This window comes from Ziziphus jujuba, chromosome 5, assembly GCF_031755915.1.
Source record: "Ziziphus jujuba cultivar Dongzao chromosome 5, ASM3175591v1".
Taxonomy (NCBI): domain Eukaryota; kingdom Viridiplantae; phylum Streptophyta; class Magnoliopsida; order Rosales; family Rhamnaceae; genus Ziziphus; species Ziziphus jujuba.
The window spans coordinates 12,937,338-12,965,052 of NC_083383.1; the positions used below are offsets into that span (position 1 = coordinate 12,937,338).

The window sequence follows — 27,715 nt, forward strand, 5'->3', positions numbered from 1 at the left end:
TGGAATTCATACCCAGCCTCTTAAGCCCAGTAGTTTTTTCCTATCGGAGTGTGATATATGTCCAGCTACAAATCATAGTTTACGTACGGCAGAACAAATTCTTCTCTTTACTTCTAAAAGAATAAAAATAAAAAACATAAAATTGTTCTGTTCACATATTATATTATTTATTGATAATATTAGACTTACAAGTAAATTTGTTTATAAGTTTTGAACAACAATAACAAACACACAGCTTGATGATTACTTACAAAAACAAAAACACAACTTGATAAACAAACTAATTATTAACTGTTGTCCAAAAAAAAGTGTTGAATATTCACTGATATATGACATTGTTTTACTGGATCTACTTACATTTGTTGTTTTGATAATACTTATCTCTCTCTATATATATTATTTTATGCCAAAAAAAAAATCTCTATTTTTCTCTACATTGATTTGTCAAACATATATTAGCCTGCGTACCATCAAATTAGTTGGCATTGAAAATTTAATAAATAATGAAAATAAATTTACTTGTATGTTTTCATATAATATGAAATAAAATTTCACTTCCATTAAAAATATAAAATTGCCTGAATGTTATGTATTGAAAACTTCATTGGCTCAACTCTGTCGTCTCATTTTTTTTTTTACTTTTTTTTTTCTGAAAAATATTTTATTATGCTCAACTGAAAGTGGCGAGTACTTTTTTGGATAGCTCAGTTCCCAATAATCATTCATGAGATTTGATGTTGCTAGCCTTTAAATTAGTTATAATAACGTGACCAATTAAAACCCATGCAATCATGTTAAGCAATATTAACTACCATATACTATTAGAATCGCATTGATAAATGACGCAATAAATATGTTGCATAAAATAAACAACGACATATCGCACGACGTCGCCTAACGTTCTGTCGCCAAATTCATAATACAATAAGCGACACAGTATGAGAGTTGTCTATATTTTAGTTTTTAGCGATGCATATTGACTTCTAGTGACTCATTCTATCAATCTACTTATAACGACGCATTATTTAGCGACGCTTCACAATAATATCGTTAAAAATATATTAGCGATTATTTCATATAGCGTCGCTAAATATATTAGTCACTAATGAATCGCCTATTTAGCGACATATTAATAGAGTTGTCTATTTAGCGACGCATTAATAGAGTTGACTATTTAACGACGCATTAATCCTAGTTAGCAACGCATTAATAGAGTCGTCTATTTAGCAATGCATCGACACTTTTAGCGATGCATTATTTGTTAATACGTCGCCCTTTTTTTTTCTTTTTTTTAAATTTTGTGAAAAGTGATTAAAATAGTAAAAATATAAAAATAATTAAAATACAAAAAAACGAAAACTAGCTTCATCCAAAATAATTAGAATACAAAATTTTTAAATAAATATTTTGTCATAACAAATTAATTATCAAATAAATTAAATATCATCTCATTGACATATTTTTACATAATTTATAAGCTATTGTATTTTTCATACTCATTGAAATGGAAGTTAATGTCCTCTTGGTGAGGATATTACACCCTCATACTGCATATGGAAAAATTAAAAAAATTATTAACACTTATGCAAAATAAATAAAATATTAATTATTATTAAATTTATAATTTAGTAAATAAAAATTTAAAGAATATTACAATTGTTCTTAAGGTTTGACGAGGCACATTTCTCTCTTCATAGTCATTACAAAGATAATCACTCTCACATTCATCCTCATTATCATTTTCATCGATACTTGGCAACTATATGACAAATGGATTGTGAACCATCATAGTATCTCCAAGAACATCTTCTTCAACAAAGGTATGATGTTGTGGTGAAGTTGAAACAATAGACCATCTTGAATCAAGTTGATCTTCAACATAAAATACTTGTTGAACTTAACAGAACAATGTCAAGCAATATCACAAACAAAATTTCTACAAAAGTAAAATTAATGAAACCCAACGAACCTAACCTGCAGTTAAAATGAAAAAAAAAAACAAAAAAAAAAAAAAACAACCCACCTCATGTCTCCTCCAACCACAAAGAAAGAAGAAACCCAGAAAATCACGAGGGCGACACAGAGAAATCCAGCTTCCCGGCTAACGACAACGTAGGCAAATAAAAATGAAATCCGAAATATCTCACTTTTCAAGTCTCTCTTTGATTGCTTCCAAATCTAATATCTATTAGGTAGTATACTTGATGTAGTTTTAAACAAGAAAAGGGATTCAAAGGAGCACATAAAAATTTTTAAACGTGCCAAAAATTTTCAAAAAATGGCAAAAATGCATCTTTTCTCCCAATTGCATTTTTTTTCCTTTGATTAATTTTTTATTTTTTATCTACAAATAAAAACTAAAAATACTTTTTAAAAATGCGAAGTAAAATATCAAAGATTGCTGTTTATTTTTCTATTTTTCAAGTACACCTTTATTCTTTATAAAATTTGCATGTCTTTCAAATTTTTTGCTTTTTTTAATTGAGAGAACAGGCAATGCATTCTCTTGAAAAATGGTAGCCCGTTCTTGAATTTTGGGATCAAGCCAAAAATTATGGTAAAAAAGAGTCGCTTGTTTCATTTTTTATATTTTTTTTATAATCTTTAAATAATTTTTTAATTGTTCATCTACAAATATATTCATGTAGCAACCCAATGAACATAAATTCTATTGATCTAAAAATAGAAAATAGTTTTATCAATGCTCTTCTCAGTTATTCACATATATGTGTATAGACGAGATATAAAATATCTCAAGACCTAATTTGAGATATGGTACTGAATATAGAATTCTAATTCAATAAGCATTTGTTGACCAATTTATCTACATAGGTATGTTAAATAAGCTTAACTTTTATGTGTTTGTGGTCAATGATAGTTTACTTGGTTTTAAAAATTGAAAGTCTATTAAATTGCTTTTTTTAAAAAAAATAATAATAATTGAAGGAATAGGCGACATAATTCCATTAAAAAACGCATTGCCTATTCCATTTTTTTTTAATTTTTAATTAGTTTTGTTGATTGCTCATCTACAAATTAAAAAAACAAAAAAAAAGCTTATTTGCAAAATTAAAAAATTACTAAAAACAACTTTCAAATTGAAAAAAAAAAGTTAAAAATTTGTTGAAGAATGCGTCGCCTGTTCATCTATTTGGCGATGCATTATTTGAATAATGCGTTGCCTAACACTATATTAGATAGTTTTTGTTGTATTATTATATTCAAGTCATTTGGCCTGGTGGTGTGGTGATTTCTTGAGTGTGTAGGAGGTCTTGGGTTTAATTCTTGTCATGGTTCTATTTTAATTTTATTTTTTTTATGGGTTTCTAAGGTTTAAACAAAAAAATTGAAAAAAAACAAAGAAATGGCGACGCACTTGTTGAAGAATGCGTCGCCTTTTCATCTATCTAGTGACGCATTCTTTAAATAATACGTTGTCTAACATTATATTAGCTAGTTTTTGTTTTATTAGTACATACAAGTCATTTGGCCTAATGGTGTGATGATTTTTTGAGAGTGTAGGAGGTCTTGGGTTCAATTTTTGTTATGACTCTATTTTGATTTTATTTTTTTTATGGGTTTCTAAATGTTTAAACAAAACAATTGGAAAAAAAAAAAGGCGATGCATTTGTTAAAGAATGGTGCGTCGCCTATTAACTATATAAAAAAAAAAAAAAAGGAGCTCAGTTTTAGCGTTCTAATATTTTTACTGATTATTTGTTGTTGAAATAAAATTAGATTTATTAAAAGAACTTAAAAAAAAAGGTGAGTAGAGAACATGCGACACACTATTGCATCGCCTATTAACTATATAAAAAGAAAAAAAAATGGTGTGATGATTTCTTGAGAGTGTAGGAGGTCTTGGGTTCAATTCTTGTTATGACTCTATTTTGATTTTATTTTTTTTATGGGTTTCTAAATGTTTAAACAAAAAAATTGGAAAAAAAAAAAAAAGGCGATGCATTTGTTAAAGAATGGTGCATCGCCTATTAACTATATATAAAAAAAAAAAAAAAAGGGAGCTCAAAGAGAATATGCAACGCACAATCTAAATAGTGCGTCGCCTATTAACTGTATAAAAAAAATAAAAAATTAAAAAAGCTCAGTTTTGGCACTCTAATATTTTTACTGGTTATTTGTTATTAAAATAAAATTAGATTGACTAAAAGAACTAAAAAAAAAGATGAGGAGAGAACAGGCGACACACAATCTAAATAGTGCGTCGCCTGTTAACTATATAAAAAAAGAAGAAAAAAAAAAGCTCAGTTTTGGCGCTCTAATATTTTTACTGGTTATTTGTTGTTGAAATAAAATTAGATTTATTAAAAGAACTAAAAAAAAAAAAGGTGAGGAGGGAATAAACGATGCACAATCTAAATAGTGCATCGCTTGTTAACTATATAAAAAAAATAAAATAAACAGCTCAATTTTGACGCACTAATATTTTTACTGGTTATTTATTATTGAAATAAAATTAGATTGATTAAAAAAACTAAAAAAAAATTAGAAAGTAAGGGGAAGAGAACAAGTGACACACAATCTAATTAATGCGTCGCCTGTAATATATATAATAAAAAATAAATAAAAAAACAGCTCGGGTACATTACTCTAATATTTTTATTGCTTATTTATTATTGAAATAAAATGAGATTGATTAAAAGAACCAAAAAAAAAAAAAAAAGATAGGGGTGAACAGGCGATGCACAATCTAAATAGTGCATTGCTTGTTAACTATATATTAAAAAACAAAAATCTCAGTTTTGCTATTCTAATATTTTTACTGGTTATTTACTGTCGAAATAAAATTAAATTGTTTAAAAAAACTTTAAAAAAATTAAAAAGTAAAGAAAAGGTAACAGGCGACGCACAATCTAAATAGTGCGTCGCCTATTACCTCTATTAAAAAAAAAAACAAAAAAACCAATTCAGTTATGTTGCTCTAATATTTTTACTGGTTATTTGTAATTGAAATAAAATAATATTATTTAAGAGATTTGCAAGAATAAGTTATATAAGAAAAATTATATAATTGAACAACAATCTTGTATAATTAAATTTTATTATTATGTAAACATAGATTAGTGGTTGGTATTCATTTTTCATGAGTAGCATTTAAGCGTACAATACAATTCAGATAAAATATACACACAGTATTAATGGCGACTCTCGTCAGCCCCATATTCAGCGACCCTTAACAGATATATTGCGTGTTTTTTGTTTTTGGCGACCTTTTAAGGTCGACAGTTTTTGGATGCATCGTATATTTATTGAATTTTTACTGATATATTAACTTCAGAATCATAGTTTATTTTTTCACATGCATTTGTTTCGTAGCATCATTAAGTGAGTGCCTCTAGATATCAATTTTTGCATAGTAATATATAAATCTCGAATTCTGTAAACCTCATGACTTTGACTTCTTCTTTTTTTTTTTTTTTCTTTTTTTGTTTTGGGAACATAGCTATAATTTGTTAATATTTAATAGCGGATCATGAATCCCAAAAGGCACGTATATAACCTTTCAAAAAATTAACAATTCTTGGAGTGCTTTTGACTTTATTAGTGCGTAATGGATATGTAACAATTCATACATTTATAATAAGTCAACAATTCACTTTTGATTAAAAAAAAATTAACAGATTTGGATGTGAATATCACTGAACCAGTTCCAATAATATTACATCAACTCATCACATATGCATCTACATTAATTCACAGGTTCATATCGAACAGCACCTCCATTTTATCATAATGGCGAACAAAAATGAACCCAGTACCAAACCCGGCCACTTCATAGAATGCATTTTTATTCATTAAAAATCCGAAACCCCAAATTTAAAAAAACAAGAACACACACACACACACACACACAGAGAATAATAATAAAAATAAAAAATAAAAACATTGAATTTACGAATTAACAGCCCAGCAATGCTTCCTAATCTCACCATCTGTGCCAGTGAGGACCTCAATGGCTCCCATTCTCTTCATTGACTGTGCAAACTCTGTGAAGAAATCTTCAGTCTCTACCAACTCTTTGACAATCTTGGTTGAACCTTTGTTTGTTATAAGGGCAGCATCGGATAGTAACAGACCCTTATGCTGCAGAAGGATCGAATAGTAATTGGTGTCGAAATTTAGGGAGCTATTGGGATCCAATTCGACAAATGATTTTGTGTCAGTTGGGCCATTGCATTTGGTTTTCAAGAATTTAGCATAATTTGGGTCCAAAGAAGGGTCTTGATCTCCTTTTCCAGTGAAGTTGAACACCCTGGGGCCGAAGCCATTGCAGTGGCTTATTCCAATTGTATGTCCACCTACAATTAAATATTAAGGAAAAAATTAATTTGGTATAAAAGCTTTAAGTACAATATTATAATGTCAACATGATAAGAGACCGATAAAGATATTTACCTGATAACACCACAAGGTCGTGGAGGGTGAGATTTTTAGCGGCGAAATTTTGTTTGAGTTGAGTGAAGTTCATGAAGGGTGAAGGAATGTTGCGCAAGGCCTCTGTCATTGAAGACACTTTGCCATCTCTTCTACCAGTTAGCACTTCCCACATGGATTTCTTAAACTAATCATTCATAAATATAAAGTATTATCAATATTTAATCGGTGAAATTGCCACTAAAAATATTTTAATTAGTAAGGATCTGATTTTTGGTGATTAGAAAACTTACTTGGAAAGAGACAGAATCTCTAGCGGCGAGAGCCAGAACGTCAGCACATGATACAACTCCCGGACAAGCATCCTCAACTTTTTCTTTGATGTCATCAATGACGTCGAAACCTGTCAGAGTTAGGTTTGGAGTTGCTGCCTTTTCTGCAGTACTATTTGCTGTTGAGTTCAATAAAACCGATGCATCGCAACCCTGAAAAAAATGTTAAATCACTATATAAAGCCTTAAGTTGGAAATGAGATATATATATATATATATATATAAAAGATGTTTTGCACTATTAACATATGTTTCTTGTGCTTCAAGCGATCATATACAATCGCAAAAAACATACATGAAATTGAAAAACGATTAAGATTCGGGCCGGTTTGAGCGATCTAAGAGTTTTTAATGACGAGGAAGGATTTGATTTATGATCTTGCAATGTTTGGAATGTATACTTACCCTAACAAAACAGTCATGGAAATGCATCCTCAAAAATTTTGCTGGCAAGGTGGGATTGGTTTTGACATGGTTCCAAGTGGCTTGCTGAATAATCTGCTCCGCATTGGGACATTTTTCTCTGTAGAAATTTTTTCTAAGGTTTCCTCCTTGACAAAAACCTAGAATGCCAAGAACTGTGCATATCGATAAGAGAATGTGAAGCTTCATTTTCTTCCAATTTTTAAGACCTCACTTCAAAGCAAAAATATATATATAGGATTCTAATTTTTTTTTCTCTGTAGCCCACAATGTGAAGCACCACAGCAACCATTTCTTCTATTTATAGTTGTAATGTGCACGTCTAGTTTTGAATAAAACCAAAAATTAATTAATTTTTGAAAACAAAAAATATAAAAGATCGGGACAAACAGTGAGACATGATAATTAAGAAATTCATCTATTTATTTATCAGTTTCCACCGCCACTTATACACTAAAACTTTTGCAAAATTAATATTAATTGCTTGTGAACATGGTGCATAGAGGAAAATATAAATATATATATATATATATAAGGAAGCATTTAATAGACAAGATCATATTTGTCAACCTTTGTGAACTATTTTATTACATTAAAGATGCTTGAAATAAGGTACAACTAATCTGATACTTAAATGATAGGCATTGGTTAAGGCTTCCTATCGATCAGTCGCGTAATTGATATTATTTTTGTAAGTTCATAAATCAATATGCATTTCAATTCTAATGATTGGAAATATGTTAGGGAGACATTGAGCTTAATTACGTGCAAGAGAGTCCTTAAATTATTGCCCGGTCAAATGTCGTGTTGTTGCTCTACAGCTGTTGGATTGGGTCTGCAGGTCTTAACTTTATTTAATGGTATAGCTTTTTCTTTTGAGACAAAAAAATGAAAAAAAAAAAAAAAAGAAGAAGTATGTTTATTTTGGAAAGCAAACAAGTAAAAAGTTAATTAGAGTTCTTGACTTCTTTCCAAAAAAGAAAAAAAAGTCAATTAGAGAAAATTGGCTTGGCTTAAAAGTGTGGCTTTATGTGTTTCTTTTTTTTGGTAAATTGTTGCTAAATGTGTTTGGAAATTCAAAAATGGGTTTCCGATATTAGATTAGGCCAAGCAGAAAATAAATACACACACACACACACACACACACACACACATATATATATATATATATATATATTTGCTGAAATAAATAAATAATAGAGTGGAGTCTTTTAATTTTGTTTCAATCAAACATCAAACCTTTTTTTTTTTTTTTTTGGGGCAGAAAATCAAACATCAAATGTGGGATGCTTTGTTGGTTTATCATTCTCTTTCACGCTTTCTTCCAATTTTATTTTTTTTGCGATTTTGATTTGACAATTTTTTTTTAAAGAAAATATAATCATTTTCATAAACAGTACACAACAACTATCACATTCTCATCCAAGAAAATGAGTAAATAGATAAATAAGAAAAATTACTATTATCAATATTACTAAACTAGTACCCAACTAAGTCATTCATACAAAACATTTTTGTATTGTAATTCCTACCAATTAAACAAGTTAGGCACATGCGTTTCCTTAAGAGAAGGATCAAATGTGAATCCACGATTGGTTGATGCTCTTACTGTTATGACTTGAAGAATGGAAAATCCTATCTACCTCATAAGAAACAAATCCGAAAGAGGCCCAATATTATTATACTGCCAACCCCACCGATCAACATGTGCCTGCCCTCTAGGCTTTGGAAAAACCCTAAAGAAGATTCTACCAAAGGAGAGAGAGGAAAAAAAAAAAAAAAATAGTGCAAGTCAAAGAGAATATTAATACTCAATATTAACATCAAGTCAGCTTTTGGGGAAGCGTGTAAGGCTTTTTTAAGTTCCCAACAATATTTATTAAGAATCATGAGTTTACTTCTATCTTTCCATATAGTACATATAATTAACATGTTTATCATTCTTGTTGCAATATTTTTTTCCAACTTAGTTGACAATGCAAAATTTCTTTATTAACTTTCCTACTTTTTCTTATTGAGGATTTTTTTTTCTTTTCTTTTTTTCTTTTATAACAAACAATAGAGAATGTCCCCAAAAAATCCATAATTCGGATGACATATATCTATCAAAGGAAATCTTGACACTCAATAGTAATTTTGTTCTAGTTTAATTAACCATATTTCATATCAAACAGGTTAAATTAATTTTTTGGTGAATGGAGGTTAAGTTTAATTAATCATATTTATATCAAACAATTCCTAACTCTGCACTATATTATTAAATACTACTGTTATTATCGTCATTATTGATCGCAAATCAAGTGAAAAATAATTTTGACTATTGCGTCAATTGAATGACAGCGGGGTATGGATTAGGTTAGGTGTGGTAAGAATTTTTATTTATTTATTTTGCTTAAAGGGTGCTATATTGTTCCCTTCTTTCTTTTTCTTTTTCTTTTCTTTTTTTTTCCTTTTTCTTAAACTTACAATTTTATGGACATGAAAGTAAAAGAGATATCATATTAATCAACCTCATTTAATTAAAAAAAATGATTTGACCAAATTTATGGTGATTAATATTTTATATACTCCTTCGGATTTCGGTGTTTATTTTCCATATGTTCATATGACCTTTTTGTTCGTGTGGCAGTTGGAATGTTTAATCCAACTACGCCTATATGTACTATAATACAATTGGGCTTATTTTATAACCTCTCTTGAGTCAAATTCATTATTTTCTGTCGGTACTACTAGTTCTCTAAACAGGCCATGCTTGGCCAGCCTCAAGTCCGATCCATTTGTAGCATTTTTAATAATTCAAGAACAATCTTATATATATTAAAAAATCCCTAGAATTATCCAAATTTCCTTGAAAGATATTGTCCATTTAATTTTAAATCTTAAGCAAAAGAAAAAGAAGAGAAAAATGTACTAATGTAAAATATGTTAATATTTTTTAGAGTTAATTGTAATTTAATACTTTGAAACTTTAAGCTTGTATAATTTCAATTCTAGATTTTGAAATTTTGCAATTTTAACTTTTAAGTTTCAAATTTTGCATGAATTGGTTCGATTATAAATGGACCATTAATGGACTCTCTATGTGCACATAATTTTTTTCAATTGCACTTTAATATTTTTAATTTTCAAATATGTGCGATCTAAACCTCTCAACTTAACTAACATGCAAATTAGACCTTTAATTTTTCTTTCTAATGATATAATTTATAAATAAAATAATACTCATTAAAAAATAATTAATAACCACCAGTATTTTAACGTAGAGGTTTAAATTCTATCTAAAATCATTATAGCAAGAAAATATATATATATATATATATATGTTTATCAAGAAAAAAATTTAAGAAAATAACAATAATAATAATAAAAGATAATGACAACGATAGAGTAGACAAACATCCTACTATGTAGACGTCCCCTTATAAGACCCAACACTAGTCATTGGTTTTTTTATTATAAAAAAAAAAAAAAAAAAAAAAAAAAAAAAAAAAAAACACACACACACACACACACACACACAAATAAAATATTTGTTCAAGGTCAAATCCAAATCATCCCATCCGGCCTCATTAAAACAAAAAAATCGTAGGTTTAAATTGAAAAATGGAATTTAAAATAAAATTGAAAAAAATCAATAATTTATTGTAAAAATGTTTAAATAGGTTTAAATTCCATTTAAAAATATTGTAGCAAAAAAAAAAATTTATTTAAGGAAATAGTTTATTAATATTCTAAATAAACAATGCTTTGGGAATTATTTTTAAATTAATAAAGGTTTTAATGCTTTTTTTATTGTTAATTTTATTATATTATAAAATTTTAATTGAAAATAAAAATATTAGTGTGAACTTATTCACCAAACAAAAATCTATATTTAAATTATTAATTAAAATATTTTTCTTGAAAGAGAATATATTTTTTCTTGCTAAAATGTTTTTAAATAGAATTTAAACCTATCTATACATTTTATATTATTGATTATTACCTATTATTTAAAAGTATTATTTTATTTATAAAATTATATTAATTGAAAATTGGAAGGCCTAAATTGCATAATTTCAAAAACTGAAAACCTAAATTGCATGTTAATAAAGTTGATGGCCTAAATCCCAATTATTTGAAATTAAGGGTATTAAAGAGCACGTTAATGAATTTGAACACTTAAATTGCACAATCTAAAGGTTAAAGAAAATAAAATGCAATTAAAAAATGTCACGAGCTACACGCATTGATGGTCCATTACGATTTATTTGTAATTGGACCAATTTCATACAAAATTCGAAACTTGAGAGCCCAAATTGCATATTTTAAAAGTACAGAATTAAAATCGCATGATTCTAAAAGTTTAAGGTACTAAATTACAATTAACTCTATGTTTTAATTAATTATATTTAGATATATGTTAAAATTGAGTGTCTAAGTTCTTGAAATACTTGGAATATTTTATTTCAATTGTGCAATAATTATAACACATAATGAAGAGGTTTATTTCCGTTGGAACCCTAGCAAAATAGCGCTTCATAAATTTGAGCATTATATCTCTTCACAATAAGTGCAAACCTTCTAGAGTTTTAAAATTGTATTACTTTTGGAAGGAAATCAGTGTAGTCTGGCTATCTGGAAAACATTCTTCATACAGAACAGTATAGCGTCGAATGCAAAGTCAAAATTGTCTCAAACCAAAAAATCAAAATTTTTTACTTGACTACTTACTAAGATTTGTCATTAAACTTGTAAGTGAGAAAATGAAGAAGAGTCACTGGTTACGAAAGTGGCATCGGCTTAATAATGCCATGACACTTAAATTAGTATCATCATTTCAGTGGGCCAGGATGTTCAGGGTTTAAGGTTTTTGGCAAAATGTTATGATGGAATATATAAGTTATGTATATGTGAATGTGATGTGTCACGGTCCTACATTTTATGCAGCGGAAATAGACCGTGCGGCGCCAAGACTCTCTAGTCATGGCCAGCCTTTCCACTATCCGAGTTCATATATCGACCCATCTGATACCAATTATATGCTCATGAGGTTCCCATAATCATCATGGCTTATACCGCCCTGCAAGCTAGCCCGATGGCCTCACGCCCACTCGGTAGCTTGTTACTCAATCTTGTGCCAAGATCTAGCCAGTAACCCATCTCTCCACTCGGGCCTTGGTCCATGCACATCTCGAATAGCATCCGACCCTAGAGCATGCACACCAGCGTCGTGCCAACATGCCCTCAGGGTAGCAACACAAGATTGGAAGCCCACATATGAATGTCACCCGATGGCACGGTGTCGCCCCGTCCGTGCCTATTTAGCTTCCGACCCTCGTGAGCGAGGCAGAACCCGAGCCCCCGCTCACTGGCACATTTGCCACAACCTTGTAACAAAGGCCTACGTGTGTTCTTGGCATAGCCGATAGAAAACGGCATAGCGAATGCTACACTTAGCCTCTGGCACAGGAGTGACGCGCAATACCAGCTCGTAGCGCCTACCGGTACTGTCCTCGGGACTCCCTGTCCCTTGGAGACATATGCCCACCTTCGTGGCACTTTATGTCCGCTCCATGGCTTGCCGTCGCCCATGGGAGGCTCGCTTAGCCCAAGCTCGAAGCCGGAGCCGGGGGCCGTGGAGAGCCAGACACGGACCACCCCCCTAAAGAGCTTATTGAGCCATTTCCTTTCTGGCACCCATAGATATCACTTTGTGCGAGAAATCATAATGGGGTTTTCTCTAGCAAACCTTCACATCTTGGCTTGCCATTCGATATGCACCATCCTAGTGACATTCTTAAGAACTTCCCACGGCCCGGGATCGAAGATTCCGACCTTCAAATATTTACGAAAATACCACTAGGCCATTCCAAAGGTGCGGACCGTCACATGATGGATATGTCTCTATTTATAGGTGTTCTTGATGAGTATGGTGCCTTGGACCTATTTTAGTTATTTTGGACTTATAAATCTAAAGCCAAAGATTTATTGAAGGAGAATAATTAAAATCATTCCCATATTACTTATTGGTTTTTTCTATAATCCTCATTATATATATTAGCATTTTTACGGTATAATCCCCTCTTTTATTTACATAGTAACCATTTGTTTGAAATAATATGTTGTTGAAAATCACAAATGAATACTAGTACTAGTTTTGGAAAGGTTGCAAGTGGAGTATACGCATTAAACTAATCAAATGCTAAACCGTTTGTGTGGATAGGGAATATGAGATACGACTTTGTGTTGATAAAGTCATGTTTGTTTTTCAACATTATCTTTGTAAGCATATAAGTACTTCTCCAAACGATCAACACTAGCCGGTAGCCAAGGCCTTTCGAAAGAGGGAAAAATAAATAGATAAATAAAACAAACCAACAAATAAAACCAACTGGCCAAGGAATTTATTTTATTTTATTTTTGCTTCCATTTAATTACTACATTACTATACAGACATTTTTCATGGTAGCCTCACAAATCAAAAGCTAGACTACTTATTTGCATAGATAAAACAAAGATAAAATTATAGATAACATATGCGTCATACAATGACGCTAGTAGTAGTTAAAAAAAAAAAAAAAAAAAAAAAAAAAAAAAAAAAAAAAGAAACGATGCTAGAAGTACTAAATGATATGACAAAATAAGGTGTCTTAATTTTATTAGCTTATATTTATTTCCCTTATCATTTAAGAGTTTATTATATATTTAAGTTATAATAATTGTTCAACTAAGAAATTAATAACATATATTTTTTTTTTTTATATAACACATATTTACCAACTAATAGTCAAGCTAAATTGGTTTGCTTGATACGCCAGGTTTGCTTGATAAGCCTCCTATATCATAGTTTTGAGTTGGAGCACTACTCTAAGTTTGCTTTATTACCAAATATCAAACTATATATACTCTACGTCTTGGGCCAATCTTTTAAAACTTATATATATATATATTAGAACTGAAGATTTGAACTTGGATTATTATTAGAAACAATTAGTACTTTTAACTACTGGATTATCTCAACGTAAACATGTTTTAAAGCATAAATAAATAAAAAGAGGCTCGGCCAATTAATCATAGGAACCATAGCCTAGTCACAAGCCGATTAGGCTCGGAGCTCCAGATCAAGGCTACCCAAATCCTTAGTGGTTGGGTTCTCTTTATAGCCCAATAAAAATGCCCAGTGTTGGGCTAAGTCGAAGGTTCACTTTTTGAATTGCCTAATTTATGTATTTATTTATTTTATTTTATTTTTATTTTCATTTTTGGCTGAGAGAATTCCCTAATTATGTACATGGTAAAATTGCTGTCACCTTGTTTGGTTATTCTTTTATATATAGATCTCATATTTATCTTTCAACAGCTAAAACGTTATCCAACTTATCATCTCATTGGATACCTAAAATTGAGTTGGTATTAATTAGTAAATCACTTGTAACAAAATGCTTAAATTCTTTCAATCATTTAAGCATTTTTATATATAACAGCATCAAATCAAGACCAATCAATTATAAAACAAAACCTAATTCTGTCTTAATAAGGCCAAGCCGGTATCATCAAACTTATGCCCTATGTTGGATCTGATTTACACAATGTCTTCTGTAATTCTGCCTTAATTTTGGCTTAATGAGACCAAACCTATCAAATATTCATGTGGTGGTGGTATCACTAAACATGGAATACAACAATTTAATTATTCCTTAGTTTCTTGGAAAAGGCGTTTCTATAAATATTGTAATATTAACACCAAGAAAATACATAATTGGTTAAATTTTGTATTATTAGCAATACATTAATACATACTATATATAATTTTTTTTAATCCAAAAAAATAAAAATAAAAAATAAAAAGTCTATACTTCCAAAAAGATACTATTTGGCACACAACACAAGAAAATATTTTGCAGGGTGTTGGGTTGGGCAGGACAAGGAAGGTGTTATTCATAAAATAAAAGGACAAGGAAGGTGTTTGCAATGGACAAAATTAGGGGCAATAATATAGAAAGTAACAATGAAATCTGAGATTAATTGATGCTCTTAGGTCACATGATGTGTCTATCAAATTAATTGTCATATTTAATATTGACATTTTTGGCTGTGTCCGGTGCGCAAATCATATGGAAAAATAAATAAATAAATAGAAATATTTAAATGTCGACCCAAAATCTCAGAAAGGCCCAATTGGGCCCATTTGCTAATGATCAGAGTCTTTCCGTATAGTTCTAAGACGTGGGTGTGGTCCATTAAGAGAATAGACCGAATACAATGTTTAGAGGAAAACCAAGGAGAATGGGGCCCCATGCCATAGCCTCATACCCTGTTGATATAAAGACACATCATGTGCAGTCTTGGCTTCCTCCACATACTTCACTCACTTCACCATATATTTTTTTTTAATTATTATTATTATTATTTTTTTGCTACATACTGCCAAGTTCGTCGAATCCTCCCCATTCTATTTATAACTCCAATATTTCACATATCTTTTTTTTTTTTTTTTTCATTTCACTTTTTTTTTTTGGTTGAATTTCACATATTTATTATATTTATACAGATAAGAATTACAAGTAAATATACAAGTATTGGTAAAGTTGTATGTTATTATTACCAAGATTGTAGCCTAATAGGAATTACCTTCATTCTTTTCACTCCAACATCCAAAAGCTTTTACCACCTGACTGTTTTATAGGGACACCTTATATGGTTCCTGAAGTGATTAGTTTTTTACTGGACTTATAGAGTATGCTCATTCAATATGTTCAACAATGCAAAAAAGCATAAAAAAAAAAAAAGAAAAAAAAGCAATCAACCGTTAAGTACGAGGCCAATATTCCCTAAAATATATATTACCATTTGAAACCCCAAAAATTTACATATTATTGCTTATACGTAAAGGTTGTATCGATTTTACTTCTACGAGGTTGAATTGCAACAATTGATTTTGGCAAACTTTTATTTTATTTTGTATCAATCAAACTAATAATTGGGAGATAGTTTTTCCTCATATAAAGTTGAATTTTATTCTTCTATACTGCAGTTAGCCTTTTTAACATTTTTTTTTTTAATCTTCCTTTCTAATGTAATATGTATATATATATATATATATATAAAGGAAATAAATATGTTCCTTTTAATATTTTTTTTAAAATCAAATATAATTTTTAATAAATCAATCATAAATTGATCGTAACAAAGACTTTCTTTTGTTTTCCCTTTTTTTTTTGGTCACCTTTTTCTTATTTTATTTTATTTTATGTATTTATTTTTTGTGATGTTGCTCACATTTCTCTTTTCTTGAAAATTAATAGATTAATGCAAACATACATAGGCTGGATTGATCAGATGGCCATGAATCTCCAATCATATAACCGTGAAAATTCGGAGATCTTTCCAGATGTTGCCAGTTGTCATATACACAGTTTCACAATCGACGCGGCGAATCATATTGTTTTACATGTTACCCATTTATACCGAGTCCCCAACCCAATCCCGTACAGGACCCTCTGCTGCCTTTGAAAATCCTGTATAGATTAGACCGACAATCTCTATCTCTCATTCATGGAAACCATTGAAATTACCGATTTAGGCCTCTGCATAGTCTGCATGATGAGTTGGATTAGTCCTACTTTCCGGGCTTGAATCGAATGCAACTCTTTTTTTTTTTTTTTTTTGGTTTCTTAATTAGTATTTAGTATTGCATAGCTTGGTTTACAAGTAAAAAGAAAATACAGAATATAAAGCATGTGTATATGTACTTTCAGTATACATATTCTATATTTATTTTTGGGTAATAGTACTCTAAAACATTATATATGAAAAGTAACTACGTTCATAAATACCAACATAATTAACATCCAATACTTGATTAGCCAAAATAAATAACATTGGATACTGTTGAAAATTTAAAAAAATAAATAAATCTATCTCCATGTAATTTTATTGGATTACAATATAAATACCGATATTGATAACATTCGAAATATGAAACACTTAATTTGCATTAATGATACATAAAATCCAAATAATTAAATTACAAAGAAACCCACATGATCGAGAGAGTCAAAGGGGGGGAAAAAAAAGGTCTCATCTCGCCAAATGAATTTGTTCTTCCCACAGCTAATATAATTCATACTAACAAATATATAATATATCATATGATTTTTTCTTGTCACTGTCAGTAATAATATATCTTTAACAAATAAATCAAAGATCATTATCAATGGGGAAAAAAAAAAATGAATGGATGTGATTAAAAGAATGATATATGGGTTTTGGTTTAGTAAATACAAAAATCTCTATAATGGTCATCTTTAATCAGCAGAAGCTCCACAAAGAAATATCGCTTTCTTCATAGAGATCATCTATAAGAGATGGACCAAAAAGAGCACCATTCAGCATCTGATCAACATACTTGGGTGATTGTAGGTTATCAAAGTTGTACCACGATTCCATCATAGCCATTAGTTCAATATTTCCTTGTTGGTCATGATGATCATCATAGGTAATACCACGCATGTAGGTCCCAATCAACGAAACGTCGTCGTCAAGTTGATCAGACGGTGATGATGAGGACAAAGATGGGGATGAAACCAAAGATGATGATGATGATGATGCGGAAAAGGAAGAAGAATGAGGCTGAGGAGGAGAAGATGGTGCACTAGTGGCAGTGCTTGGGGCATTATTGTCAATAAAACTATTGGCGGCAGCAGCAGCTACTCTCTGGATGTACTTGGGAGACAAAATGGTGTCCTGAGGAGGAATATGATGAAACGAGGAAGGACTGATTGGGAAATTGAGATTTGCAGAAGAGCCCTTGAGGCACAGAAGTGCTGCATCATAAGCCCTTGCAGCTGCTTCAGGTGTAGAATAAGAGCCTAACCATATTCTTGTTTTTTGATTAGGTGCCCTTATCTCTGATACATATGAACCCCAGCTTCTCATCCTCACTCCCTTGTACTTCTTTTTGTTGTTATTGCTTCCTGATGATGATGATGATGACATTGCCTTCGGTGCTTCTTTCTGGATCTTCTTCTGCTCTGTGGTTGTCTTCACCATCGTTTGCACAAAGATATCAAATGTTTTGCCGATGAACAAAGGTAGAAAGATTATAGATATATAGCTATAGGTTATATGTATCTGTTTCTCTTTTTTGTTGTGTTGAGGTGGTATAAATTATAAGTTGGTTTTGGTGTTTATATGTTGGCTTTGTGGAAGTGATGAAGAAAAAAGGAACGAGATAGGAAACTCAATGGGAAGGAAATTAAGGAAAAGATTACCATTTATAGAGATGGGATTGGGGGAGTGGGAAGCTTAGCTAGCAGATCTCTCTCTCTCTCTCTCTCTCTCTCTCAGTCAAAATAACAGTATGGCTCTAACTATCCATTTTTTGAATATGATAATGGGTGACAGATATTTTCAGCTTCAACTTAATGGAGAAACTATAGAGTTTCTTGAAAATGACTTTATTGTCCTTTTTATTACTTTGTACAAAAATTATAAACCACGAGAATGCTTAGGAAAATTCAAAAATTTTACTAGTTGTTTCTTATATATTGAAAAATGACAAAATTATAAGAATCGCATAAGATAGAAAGTGATTGAATCCCACATGCTTTCTTGAAAATAGAGGCCTCTGTAAGCTTCTATTCATTTTTTTTTTCTATTATTTCTTTATTGTAAACATATATATATATATATATATATTTATATATAATATACATGTATGTATATGCATGTATATATATTAATAATTACACATAAAAACCGACATGACTTTTTGATGGGTAGTCATTTTACGTGCCTAAAAGTAAGAAGAGAGATTAATGTAATGAAAAGAAAAAAAAAAAAAAGTGAAAAGAATTTGATTAGAAAAAAGGAAATGAATATTGCAGCCTGTAATCCATATGCTCCAATCAGGTTACTTCAAGCTAGCTAAGGAGGATTTTACTTTATTTTAAATTGGTTATAACAATAATAATTTAACGCTTCTTCTAGAGTTTTTGACTTTCACACCAAGTCATCACCTTGCCTAGTTGATAAAAAAATAAAAATAAAAATAAAAAGTAAATATTTTGGTTTTGAAAACAAAAGAATAGAAACATTAATTCAAGGGTGTATACGTAATATCAATAGTTTTCTCTTCCTGTTTCTGAAACATCATGATGATATTATGTTTATCTCATTTCTATTTTAAGATCATCATATCATATATTATGATTAATAAAATATATATTGAATTATGGAGAGGGAGAGAGAGAAACAAACTTAGGATTCTCTCCTAATAGAGAAACTTCCTGGATATGCAGGTGATGCGAAATGAGCTTTTTGGATTTTGGGCTGTTTATCCAAAAAAAAAAAAAAACCCACATTTCTCAAGTATCATATAAAATTAGATAGTATAGTTTGTTTTAATATTAATTAGACATTTAATTAGCCCCCAATCTATGTGTAATATGCACAGCTGTATTTTTCCTGTCTTGCAACTCTAAAACCGCGTTATGGTCATGCAATTTGCAAATGTAATCTTTCTCTCTCTCTCTCTCTCTCTCTCTATCAAGTATGAATGAAGCAGTACAAGTTTCAATTTTTAGGAATAAAGTAATTAAAAAGACACATCTCAAACTGTTTTTTTTTCTCATGGCATTGCTTAGCTGCTTACGCCTGCAGGACTTGACTTTGCACACTTTTTTTTTTTTTGTTTTTTTTTCCCACTTCCCACTTCCTCAAATTTTGAGTTATGTTCGCTGGGATTCTCTTTGGTACGGCATACCTTAAAATCAATTATACTTTTTAATTTTTAATTTTTAACTTTGGAAAAAAAAAAAAAATGCCAGCGCACATATGCATGGAGCATTTTGGACCCAAAGCACCCTTTCTCATTTTGGGGGCCTTGGCTTTTCGTTTTAAAAGGGTTGAAATGGGCAAGACCAAAAGAGTTTTTTTTTTTTTGGTTTTTTGGGGGTGGGGGGTTTGGCAGAGGGGGTTTTTTTTTCAACTTTCCAGCACTCGTATCCCTCCATTGTCACTCTGATTGCAACAAATATTTAATTGTCTATGAATATTCATGTGCAAATTATGCAAGGTGCTATCAAATTAATATGAATTTCTTCTATCCTTTCCTATTTTTCAAAATATACATGGTGGAGTTGAACCATTCTCATATTGTCATTCAATAGGAAAATGTTTTGTTATTATCATAGGAGAACAGCTATAAAATTCCACGATTCGAAAGTAGACAGTTTTTTGCTATTAATTATTACTAGTGTTCCAAAATAGGCTATTTTGATATTGGATTTTTGGAACTTGGAACATTTCAAGCTAGCTAGCTGCTCCCAAATATGTTTGGTAGTGTTACTTGATTATTTACGGAAGGTTGTTGACCAAAAACAGAATTTGTATATATGTTTCAGTCGCTATTGTGAAATACAAAGTAATTTTTTTTTTTTTTTTTGGTTGTCTTTTTCACTCTTGTCATTATAATCACAACTTGGAGTCCACGTGATCAAAGACTTTGGCAAACTATAGTTACAGCTGCTTTTAATACCCCTAGCTACCCTGTTGGAAAAATTATAATGGGTCTCATTTATTTTATTTCTTGTCATTTGATTTTACATTGCTTAGTTTCCAACCCAATTTTGGTTCAAGTTTTTTTCCTACTTAAATCCATATATACATATAGCAACAAATTATATGAATTAGAATTAATTCAGCTGAACCACATTACCCTAAACTTAAATGAAATTAAATTTTGTGATTGTATAAACAATAGAAAAGGGAGAAAGAGAGCAAATTAAAAGAGGAGTACAACATGAAAGCAAAATTATTGGTTTCTTCAATGAAGAATTAAATACAAGTGTAAAAAAGATTAGTGTCGTCAATCCGTACAAGTTCCCTCGTTGTGCTGCTTCCTCCCTCCTTCGTTTCCTGTTGACACAATTTGAACACATAATAAATATAAAAATTATATAAACCCCTCTTTATATACAAAAGCATCTTTTTTGCATTTCTTAAAATGGAGTATCATTTCTTACATCAATATTCACAAAAAAATTTAAAAAAATAAAATAAAGTCTTAATTAGTATTCTGTCAGGTGGCTGACAGTACAGTTTCCTGATAAAATTATAATTAACAAATTTTGATTTTTTGATTTTTGATTTTCTTATTCTTGAATTAATGAGTAGTCACATGTTCAGGCCACACTCCCCATATTTTTTTTATTAAAAATCTGTCAGAAATCCTGGAATGAAAATGGGGGACTTGCTTGTTGGAACATGGTAGGAAATATCATTAAAATGGGTATAATTTGATTGGCCAATGGCTGAATTTGCTTGACTTTTTGAAAAACCTTGATCAAAATGTGAGTTTTATCCAATGCTTTTACCAATGTTAGTAATTCATTATTATTATTATTATTATTATTGTCAAGGGTTAGATTTTGCTTTTACTCTATCGATGCATTCTAAGCAATGTTTGTCAAAATGGACATATTTTTTGTGCTGAACTAGGTACAAACCTGGTTAGTTATGTATTAGTCAAAATCGTTAACTTCTAAATCAATCTTTTTAACAAAGATATTATTATATATTATTTTCATCTCCACACACCCTTTTTTTCAATCTAGTTGAATCGTAAATTTTCCATTTGTCGGTCTCACGGAATAAAAAAATGATTTATTATAAGTTTCTTCAACTTGGATTGAAGTGCTTCTAGTTAAGCAAATAAATAGTTATGACGACCAAAACGATTAAATCCCCAGATGTGAAAAATTGACCAAATTTTTATGTGTCTGTTGGCTAGGATGTGAGCTGTAAAGCCTGTTAATATATTTGTTGTATCAATGATGATGAGCCATTTTAAGAAGTCCAAAAACAGAGATTGAAATGGGAAATAAACATTCCTTCCTAGCAGATTCCTAGTAGGTACTCCTCAGCTTCCTCATTCAAAAACCCAAGTACAAGCACCATATCAAATATTGAAGATTGCAGTTATACTTTCTGTCATGCACTTCATACAATATGACATGATTAGCATCTCCATAAATCTAAAAGTCTATTTCTATTAACTGGCACCGTACCCATGGTTTCCGTACCTCTCAAATCAATAAATGCTGACAATCAAACTAATAACAACCAACCCAAAAAAAAAAACAAAAAAGGGCAGCAGAGGAAGTAGGACCATTTTATATGTGTGTGTGTGTGTGGTAATAGCAATGGCTATGTATGTGTGTGTGTGTGTGGTAATAGCAATGGCAAAAGAGAAGTGGAAGAGAAAGACCTTGGTTTTAATTGATTTGTTGGGTTTTCAAATTGTAGATAAATAATAAGAAAAATGGAAAAAATGGGAGAAGATTTATAATAAAATATATGAGAAAATGGATTAATTGTGGGGATATGGGCGAAAGTGCAGTGAAGGACCTGAAGGTATTCAAACAAGGGAAGATGTTGGAGGATGAAGGGGCAAGATCCATGTGGCTTTTTTTTTCTTCTTTTTTTCTTTTTAAATAATCCAAATGGTATTTTTGATAGACAGGAGGATAAGAAAGTTCATGGAAAATGGGTTCAGTTGGGGGGTGTATCAAGTATCAACAACCATATCTTTGGTTTGGATAGGATGAAAATTGGATGGTCATGGCCATGCCCATGGCAGAAGTAATGTTTGGTAGCTCTGCTTTCTGTGTGCATTGAATGTTACAGAGGACGATCTTGTTGACCCTTTCGCTCACTGCTCACTACTGTCACAGCAGCTTTCTTTCTTACTTTCTTGAGCTTTGTGGATGCATAATCTTCTTTAATAATAATAAATTTATTTATAAAAAAAAAAAAAAAAAAACAAAAAAAAAACAAAAAAGAGGCAATTTGCTCAAGAACAATTTAAGAACCGGGTAGCAGAGCTTATGTTGACCGATACCTATGTCCCAACTGGGATGTAGAAGTAGATTTTCTTATCCCGCTAGATGCGTTGGAACGTTGTTGCATAACTTAGCTTGGACTACGTTGTCTCGATTGGATGAACTGTACAAATGATCTTATATAATATGAATATGATAATTTGAAATGAAATTTGATTACACATCCATTGAAACATTTCAAGTTGGCTTTATTAATGGAAAAAGAATCCTCTTTAATCATACAACATGGTAAAGTGAAATAAAAGGCCTTGCTTATTGTCTTTGTAAAGTTAAAAAGAGTAAATGGCCACCGAATTAAATCCATAGAATGACTGAAATTTGTATTCCAATAGGGCGTACAGAAGACATAATAGAACAAGTACAAATGCATTTTCTATGAAACAGTAGTTTACATTTGTTAAAGGATATTGGCATATCGTAAATTCTACGCAACCTTCAACATAACAAGGATACTGGCATAAGTTCCTTTCTTGTTTATTCCCAAAACCTGAAAAACTTTGAAGGATCAAGGTTAGGCTTTTAAAATAGAATAAAAAATCAGCCTACAAATTTTCTTAAATAAAGCTTCCAAATAGCAGCATTTAAAACCCTTTTTGCAGGAATGTTGCTATAAACCAAGTGTTATTTGTAAAAACAAAAAGTTGTTCATACAGCTTATCAAAAAACATTCACAGCTAACAGCAATTACGAAAGAGTCCCTGAAATATGACCCCTTTTACCTGTGCAGCAGGAGTTAGGTTGAAGTTTGGACGAATGATGCTCTTGACTCTTCGTGATATGGATTGCGTTTTAATGAGATGCTTCCTCAAAGGAACTCAAGGTGCTGATTATTGATTCATATACCTCAATACCCCTCAAATATATAGTATCTTTTAGGAACTGCAGAAAGAGTTTAGAGAATGAGGAGAAGGGAAGAAAATTAACAAAAAAAAAGGCAGTAGATGCAGATACAGAAGCTAGATAAACATAGAACCAAAGGCAGTAGATGCAGATACAGAAGATAGATAAACATAGAACTACCTCATTGTGGTCATGCAATAAGATGGGAGTATTTGTCATCGGGGAGAATCCAAGGGCAGGAATTCCCAATTCTCTGATATAACGTGCATCTGTAGTTGAAGCCAAGATTTCAGGTTTTGCAAGTTTACCTCCTACCGATGTAATAGCTTGCTTGAAAACAGACCACCACGGATTGGATTCATCGGTTGGGGTCATTAAGGGGCGACCCAGAATGTCTCTAATGGGTCCTTTTTGAATTATCTGCCATACAAAAAGATCATCAGGATAAATGAAGAGTATGTAAACTTTAAGACAATGAAAACATATGAAAAAGAATTATTGATAATATTAGTTTAAAAATACTCATGTTTCTGTGTGCATATGTTATTCAACAAGTAAGAGAAATTAAAAAGTCTTTGTTTGTTCACTTTATCAATTAGCAATTACTCCTCTCCTTACTCCTTCCCGTTAGTAAGCATCTATCAAAATAGTTAACTAACAGTTGGAACCCATAAATGGCAATACCTATATCAACAAGAGCATATGAAATTTCTAAACTGCATTATTCTTTCTCCAACCTAAAAGAAAATAGGAGACAAAAATCACCTATTCAGTTTGTGCCATGTATATCCACTTTTAAGAAAACCCATTAAAAATGGCCCATGTCATCCTTTATGCTGAGATGATGATGTATTGTCAATTCCCTCAATATCCTTAGGGCAATGGGAGTACTGCAAAAGTTACAGATAACACAGCACTCCGCCCAACATATATATGATTATAATTATATAGTTTTACAGAAGTCAGGATAGACTCTGTAGAGATAGCCACTTGCTTACATGTTAGCAATTGCATCTGTAAGCAAATTAAATATTTCTAGACCATACAAAACAAGACAGGTAGATTACATAGGCCAAACACAGAGTAATGATATTGTAAAGGAATTTTCCTGAATCCTCATTTTACAATATTGACATATAATCACTTTAATGCGAATTTGGAAGCTCAAACCATGGTTCGTTCTATGTTAAAAAACATGATCAGGGATTATGATCTTCAATTTCATAGACTAAGTATTGCTAAAATAATTTTATCCCCATAACGTTTTCATTATCAACTTTGGTGAGATAACCACCTCCTTACAAGTTAGCAATTGCTTCTGGAACTAAATGCTAAAACTTCTACAGAAACAAATAAGAACACAAGGAAATATGAACTCAAAAATCAAAGACCCTTGGGACTCGCAGATATCAAATTGTATAGGAAATTCCTATGGCATCTTAACCATCCTTTTTTTTTTCTTTTTTTTTTCCTTTAACATAAGTTCAGCACCTTTTGCAATATTGACATATAAATTATTTTACCAATAGGTTCATGAGCAACGAATGATACTCAATATCATGGACTAAGCATGTCTAAAATAAGTCAAATCCCATGATACCCTCTGAGACCAAAATGTTAAATTGAATATTGAGAAAATAAAGTTAAAGGAAGATGAATTAAGATGAATATACTCTACAAGCATTGTCCAAAGAGCAGCATAAGTTTTACAGAAAGAGTTGCTGTTCTTTGCTGGAATTTGTAATCCTAGTTGAATATCTTAAACACAACCAACTTCGTTTCTCGAATTATTGGCCCTTTGATATCAAGGAAAATACATTGTCCACGCTTGCTTTTATAACCATTCACCCATTTTAACTTAAATATGATTAGGTTAGTATTAATTTGCAGATCAATAATGATTTCAAATGTCGGAATAAGTTTCACTTATATATGGTAAAGGATGCAGTTTCATGATAGTTGTACATAAATCACTTAGCAGAACAAAGATTTACTAAACATGGTTCTAAGAATATGATGTCCTAGGCACATGCATCTTATCCTTCAACTCTTCCCAAGAAACCAACATCATACGACCATCACATTTCAACCGACACCATTTAGACTGCTCGTGGAAAATCGGTTCCACATGGCAAAATTTTTTGAAGTTTGATAATGTAACCTGAAGCCATTGAGTAACAGTAACACAACCGGGTATTACACACTGTTCAAGAAATGAGTAATATTTCCATCTGTTAAAAATCTAAAATTAATGGATACTATACGACAACGTATACAAAAATTCATATAAAAAATGTTGGTTATACACATTTAAATTCCTAAACAAGTCATAATCAGACACCCCAAAAATCAATCAGCTAAATAACAGTCACTTACCTCAAAGGTCATGTTCCTTACATCAGGTGCCCATTCCTCAGCAATTCTTTTCCTCATAGCATCAGGGTCTGCTGTAGGTGGCAATCTGAGATCAAATCCAGCTTCTGCCTCCGAAGGTTGCATGTTCATCACAAATCCCTGCACAAACAAACCACAAATTCCCACCACCAAAACATGTAAATATAACCAACTAAAGACACATAGTCCCATTTTCTTAAAAATATGAAACTCACAGTTGGAGAAGGAATCCCTGCTTTCAGATATACAGGGTTAACCGAAATAACTTCCGAATTAGCCGCTCGACCAGCTTTAACCACATCGAACTGGCTCTCCCTAAACCGGCTCATAATCTCCACGCTCTTCATCAAATTCTCCATGGCACTATTATCATACAACCTCGACCCATGTCCGGGAATCCCATCGGCCTTAATTTTCAAATTCCACGGAGACCTGTCGGCGTAAAAGACCCTGAACTCGTCGCCTGGATTGGCCTGCCCTTCATCCATTGCAAAACCCACATTCAAATCCTTAAACTCTTTCGAGGCCGTGAATTTGGCAGCCCCTTCGAAGCCACCAATTTCCTCATCGGGCACATAAGAAAAGTGAAGTGTTCGAATGGGTTCGAATTTCTTTTCCTTGAGGTTGCGAATCGCTTCGAGATACTGCATACCGATGCATTTATCGTCTTGGGCTCCTCGGGCGAAGATTTTCCCATCTGTTTTTCTTACGGCGGAGAAAGGATCGTGGACCCACTTGGAGGACTCGGCTGGGACAGAGTCCAAGTGGGAATTGAAGAGAATGGAAGGTAGAGAAGGTCGTGAACCTGGCCATGTGAACAGGACGACTGGTTTACCGGGAGAGAACTCGAAGGTCCGAGCTAGAAGGCCGATTGAGCGAGCTTGGGAAAGGAGGTAGGCTATGGCGGAAGGGTAATCTGGGGAAGGATGAGCGGTGTTGATTCGGAGATAGTTTTGGAAGCGAGTGATGGGAGTGTCACCTTCTTGTGGGTCTTGGTGTTGATGGGTTGGAGTGGCTTGGAGGAGGAGAGACAGCGATAGCGAGAAAAGCAGTACGGTTGTTGTGAGGAAGAAGAAGAAGAAGAAAGAGCGACGAGGTTTGGCCATGGTGGGACTGAGCTTCAGAATCACTCTGCTATTTTGACAGCGTAGAAGTACTGCGGCAGTACTCAGCCTGTCTTTGTTTACTTTTGGTTCTGGTATTTGGTCGAAAGACTCAAAACCACTAAAGCCAAAAATGAAAACATGTAACAAAATTGGAAAAAAAATAAATAAAATCTACGGTCTATTACATAATTTTTTCAGTAAATTTTCCTCAACATTTGTTTTTTTGCTCTTAAATATAATTTTCTTCATTCACAGGAGCAGTCATAAATTTCTAGCTCATGCATAGCAAATATATATTTTTTTCAATTTATGGACTATGAGCTTCGAATTTAGAATTATT

At 31.6% G+C, this 27,715-nt stretch overlaps 3 protein-coding genes across 4 annotated transcripts; all 3 read right to left on the reverse strand.

The window, feature by feature from the left end:
- Positions 1-5,648: 5,648 nt before the first annotated feature.
- LOC107435998 (peroxidase 3) lies at positions 5,649-7,421 on the reverse strand. The gene is made up of 4 exons (XM_016047636.4): positions 7,131-7,421; positions 6,687-6,878; positions 6,415-6,580; positions 5,649-6,317 (listed from the first exon to the last, which is right to left on the reverse strand). The coding sequence occupies exons 1-4, from the start codon at positions 7,335-7,337 to the stop codon at positions 5,911-5,913; spliced, it is 972 nt and encodes a 323-aa protein (XP_015903122.1). The 5' UTR covers positions 7,338-7,421; the 3' UTR covers positions 5,649-5,910.
- Positions 7,422-17,021: 9,600 nt separating this feature from the next.
- Positions 17,022-18,618, reverse strand: LOC107406029 (ethylene-responsive transcription factor ERF014). The gene has a single exon (XM_016013117.4). It carries the CDS (start codon positions 18,180-18,182, stop codon positions 17,442-17,444), a length of 741 nt encoding a protein of 246 aa, XP_015868603.2. The 5' UTR covers positions 18,183-18,618; the 3' UTR covers positions 17,022-17,441.
- Positions 18,619-23,202: 4,584 nt separating this feature from the next.
- Positions 23,203-27,501, reverse strand: LOC107435996 (uncharacterized). 2 transcript variants are annotated; one of them, XM_025068173.3, is made up of 5 exons: positions 26,485-27,501; positions 26,252-26,389; positions 24,056-24,295; positions 23,755-23,914; positions 23,203-23,530 (listed from the first exon to the last, which is right to left on the reverse strand). In XM_025068173.3, exons 1-4 carry the CDS (start codon positions 27,373-27,375, stop codon positions 23,825-23,827), a joined length of 1,359 nt encoding a protein of 452 aa, XP_024923941.2. In that variant the 5' UTR covers positions 27,376-27,501; the 3' UTR covers positions 23,203-23,530; positions 23,755-23,824. The 2 variants fall into 2 exon arrangements, with proteins under 2 accessions (XP_024923941.2, XP_015903120.2); XM_016047634.4 differs by having other exon boundaries at positions 23,203-23,522; positions 26,485-27,500.
- Between the last annotated feature and the right edge of the window lie 214 nt (positions 27,502-27,715).

Excerpts from the sequence above, each read along its gene's own strand:
- LOC107435996 (XM_025068173.3), bottom strand. The coding sequence starts at position 27,375 with ATGGCCAAACCTCGTCGCTCTTTCTTCTTCTTCTTCTTCCTCACAACA. Across the intron at positions 26,390-26,484 it reads CAGGGATTCCTTCTCCAACT|GGATTTGTGATGAACATGCA; the intron begins GTGAGTTTCATA and ends TTGTTTGTGCAG. Across the intron at positions 23,915-24,055 it reads TATTGCATGACCACAATGAG|TTCCTAAAAGATACTATATA; the intron begins GTAGTTCTATGT and ends CTCTTTCTGCAG.
- LOC107406029 (XM_016013117.4), bottom strand. The coding sequence starts at position 18,182 with ATGGTGAAGACAACCACAGAGCAGAAGAAGATCCAGAAAGAAGCACCG.
- LOC107435998 (XM_016047636.4), bottom strand. The coding sequence starts at position 7,337 with ATGAAGCTTCACATTCTCTTATCGATATGCACAGTTCTTGGCATTCTA. Across the intron at positions 6,581-6,686 it reads GAGATTCTGTCTCTTTCCAA|TTTAAGAAATCCATGTGGGA; the intron begins GTAAGTTTTCTA and ends ATGAATGATTAG. Across the intron at positions 6,318-6,414 it reads CGACCTTGTGGTGTTATCAG|GTGGACATACAATTGGAATA; the intron begins GTAAATATCTTT and ends ATTTAATTGTAG.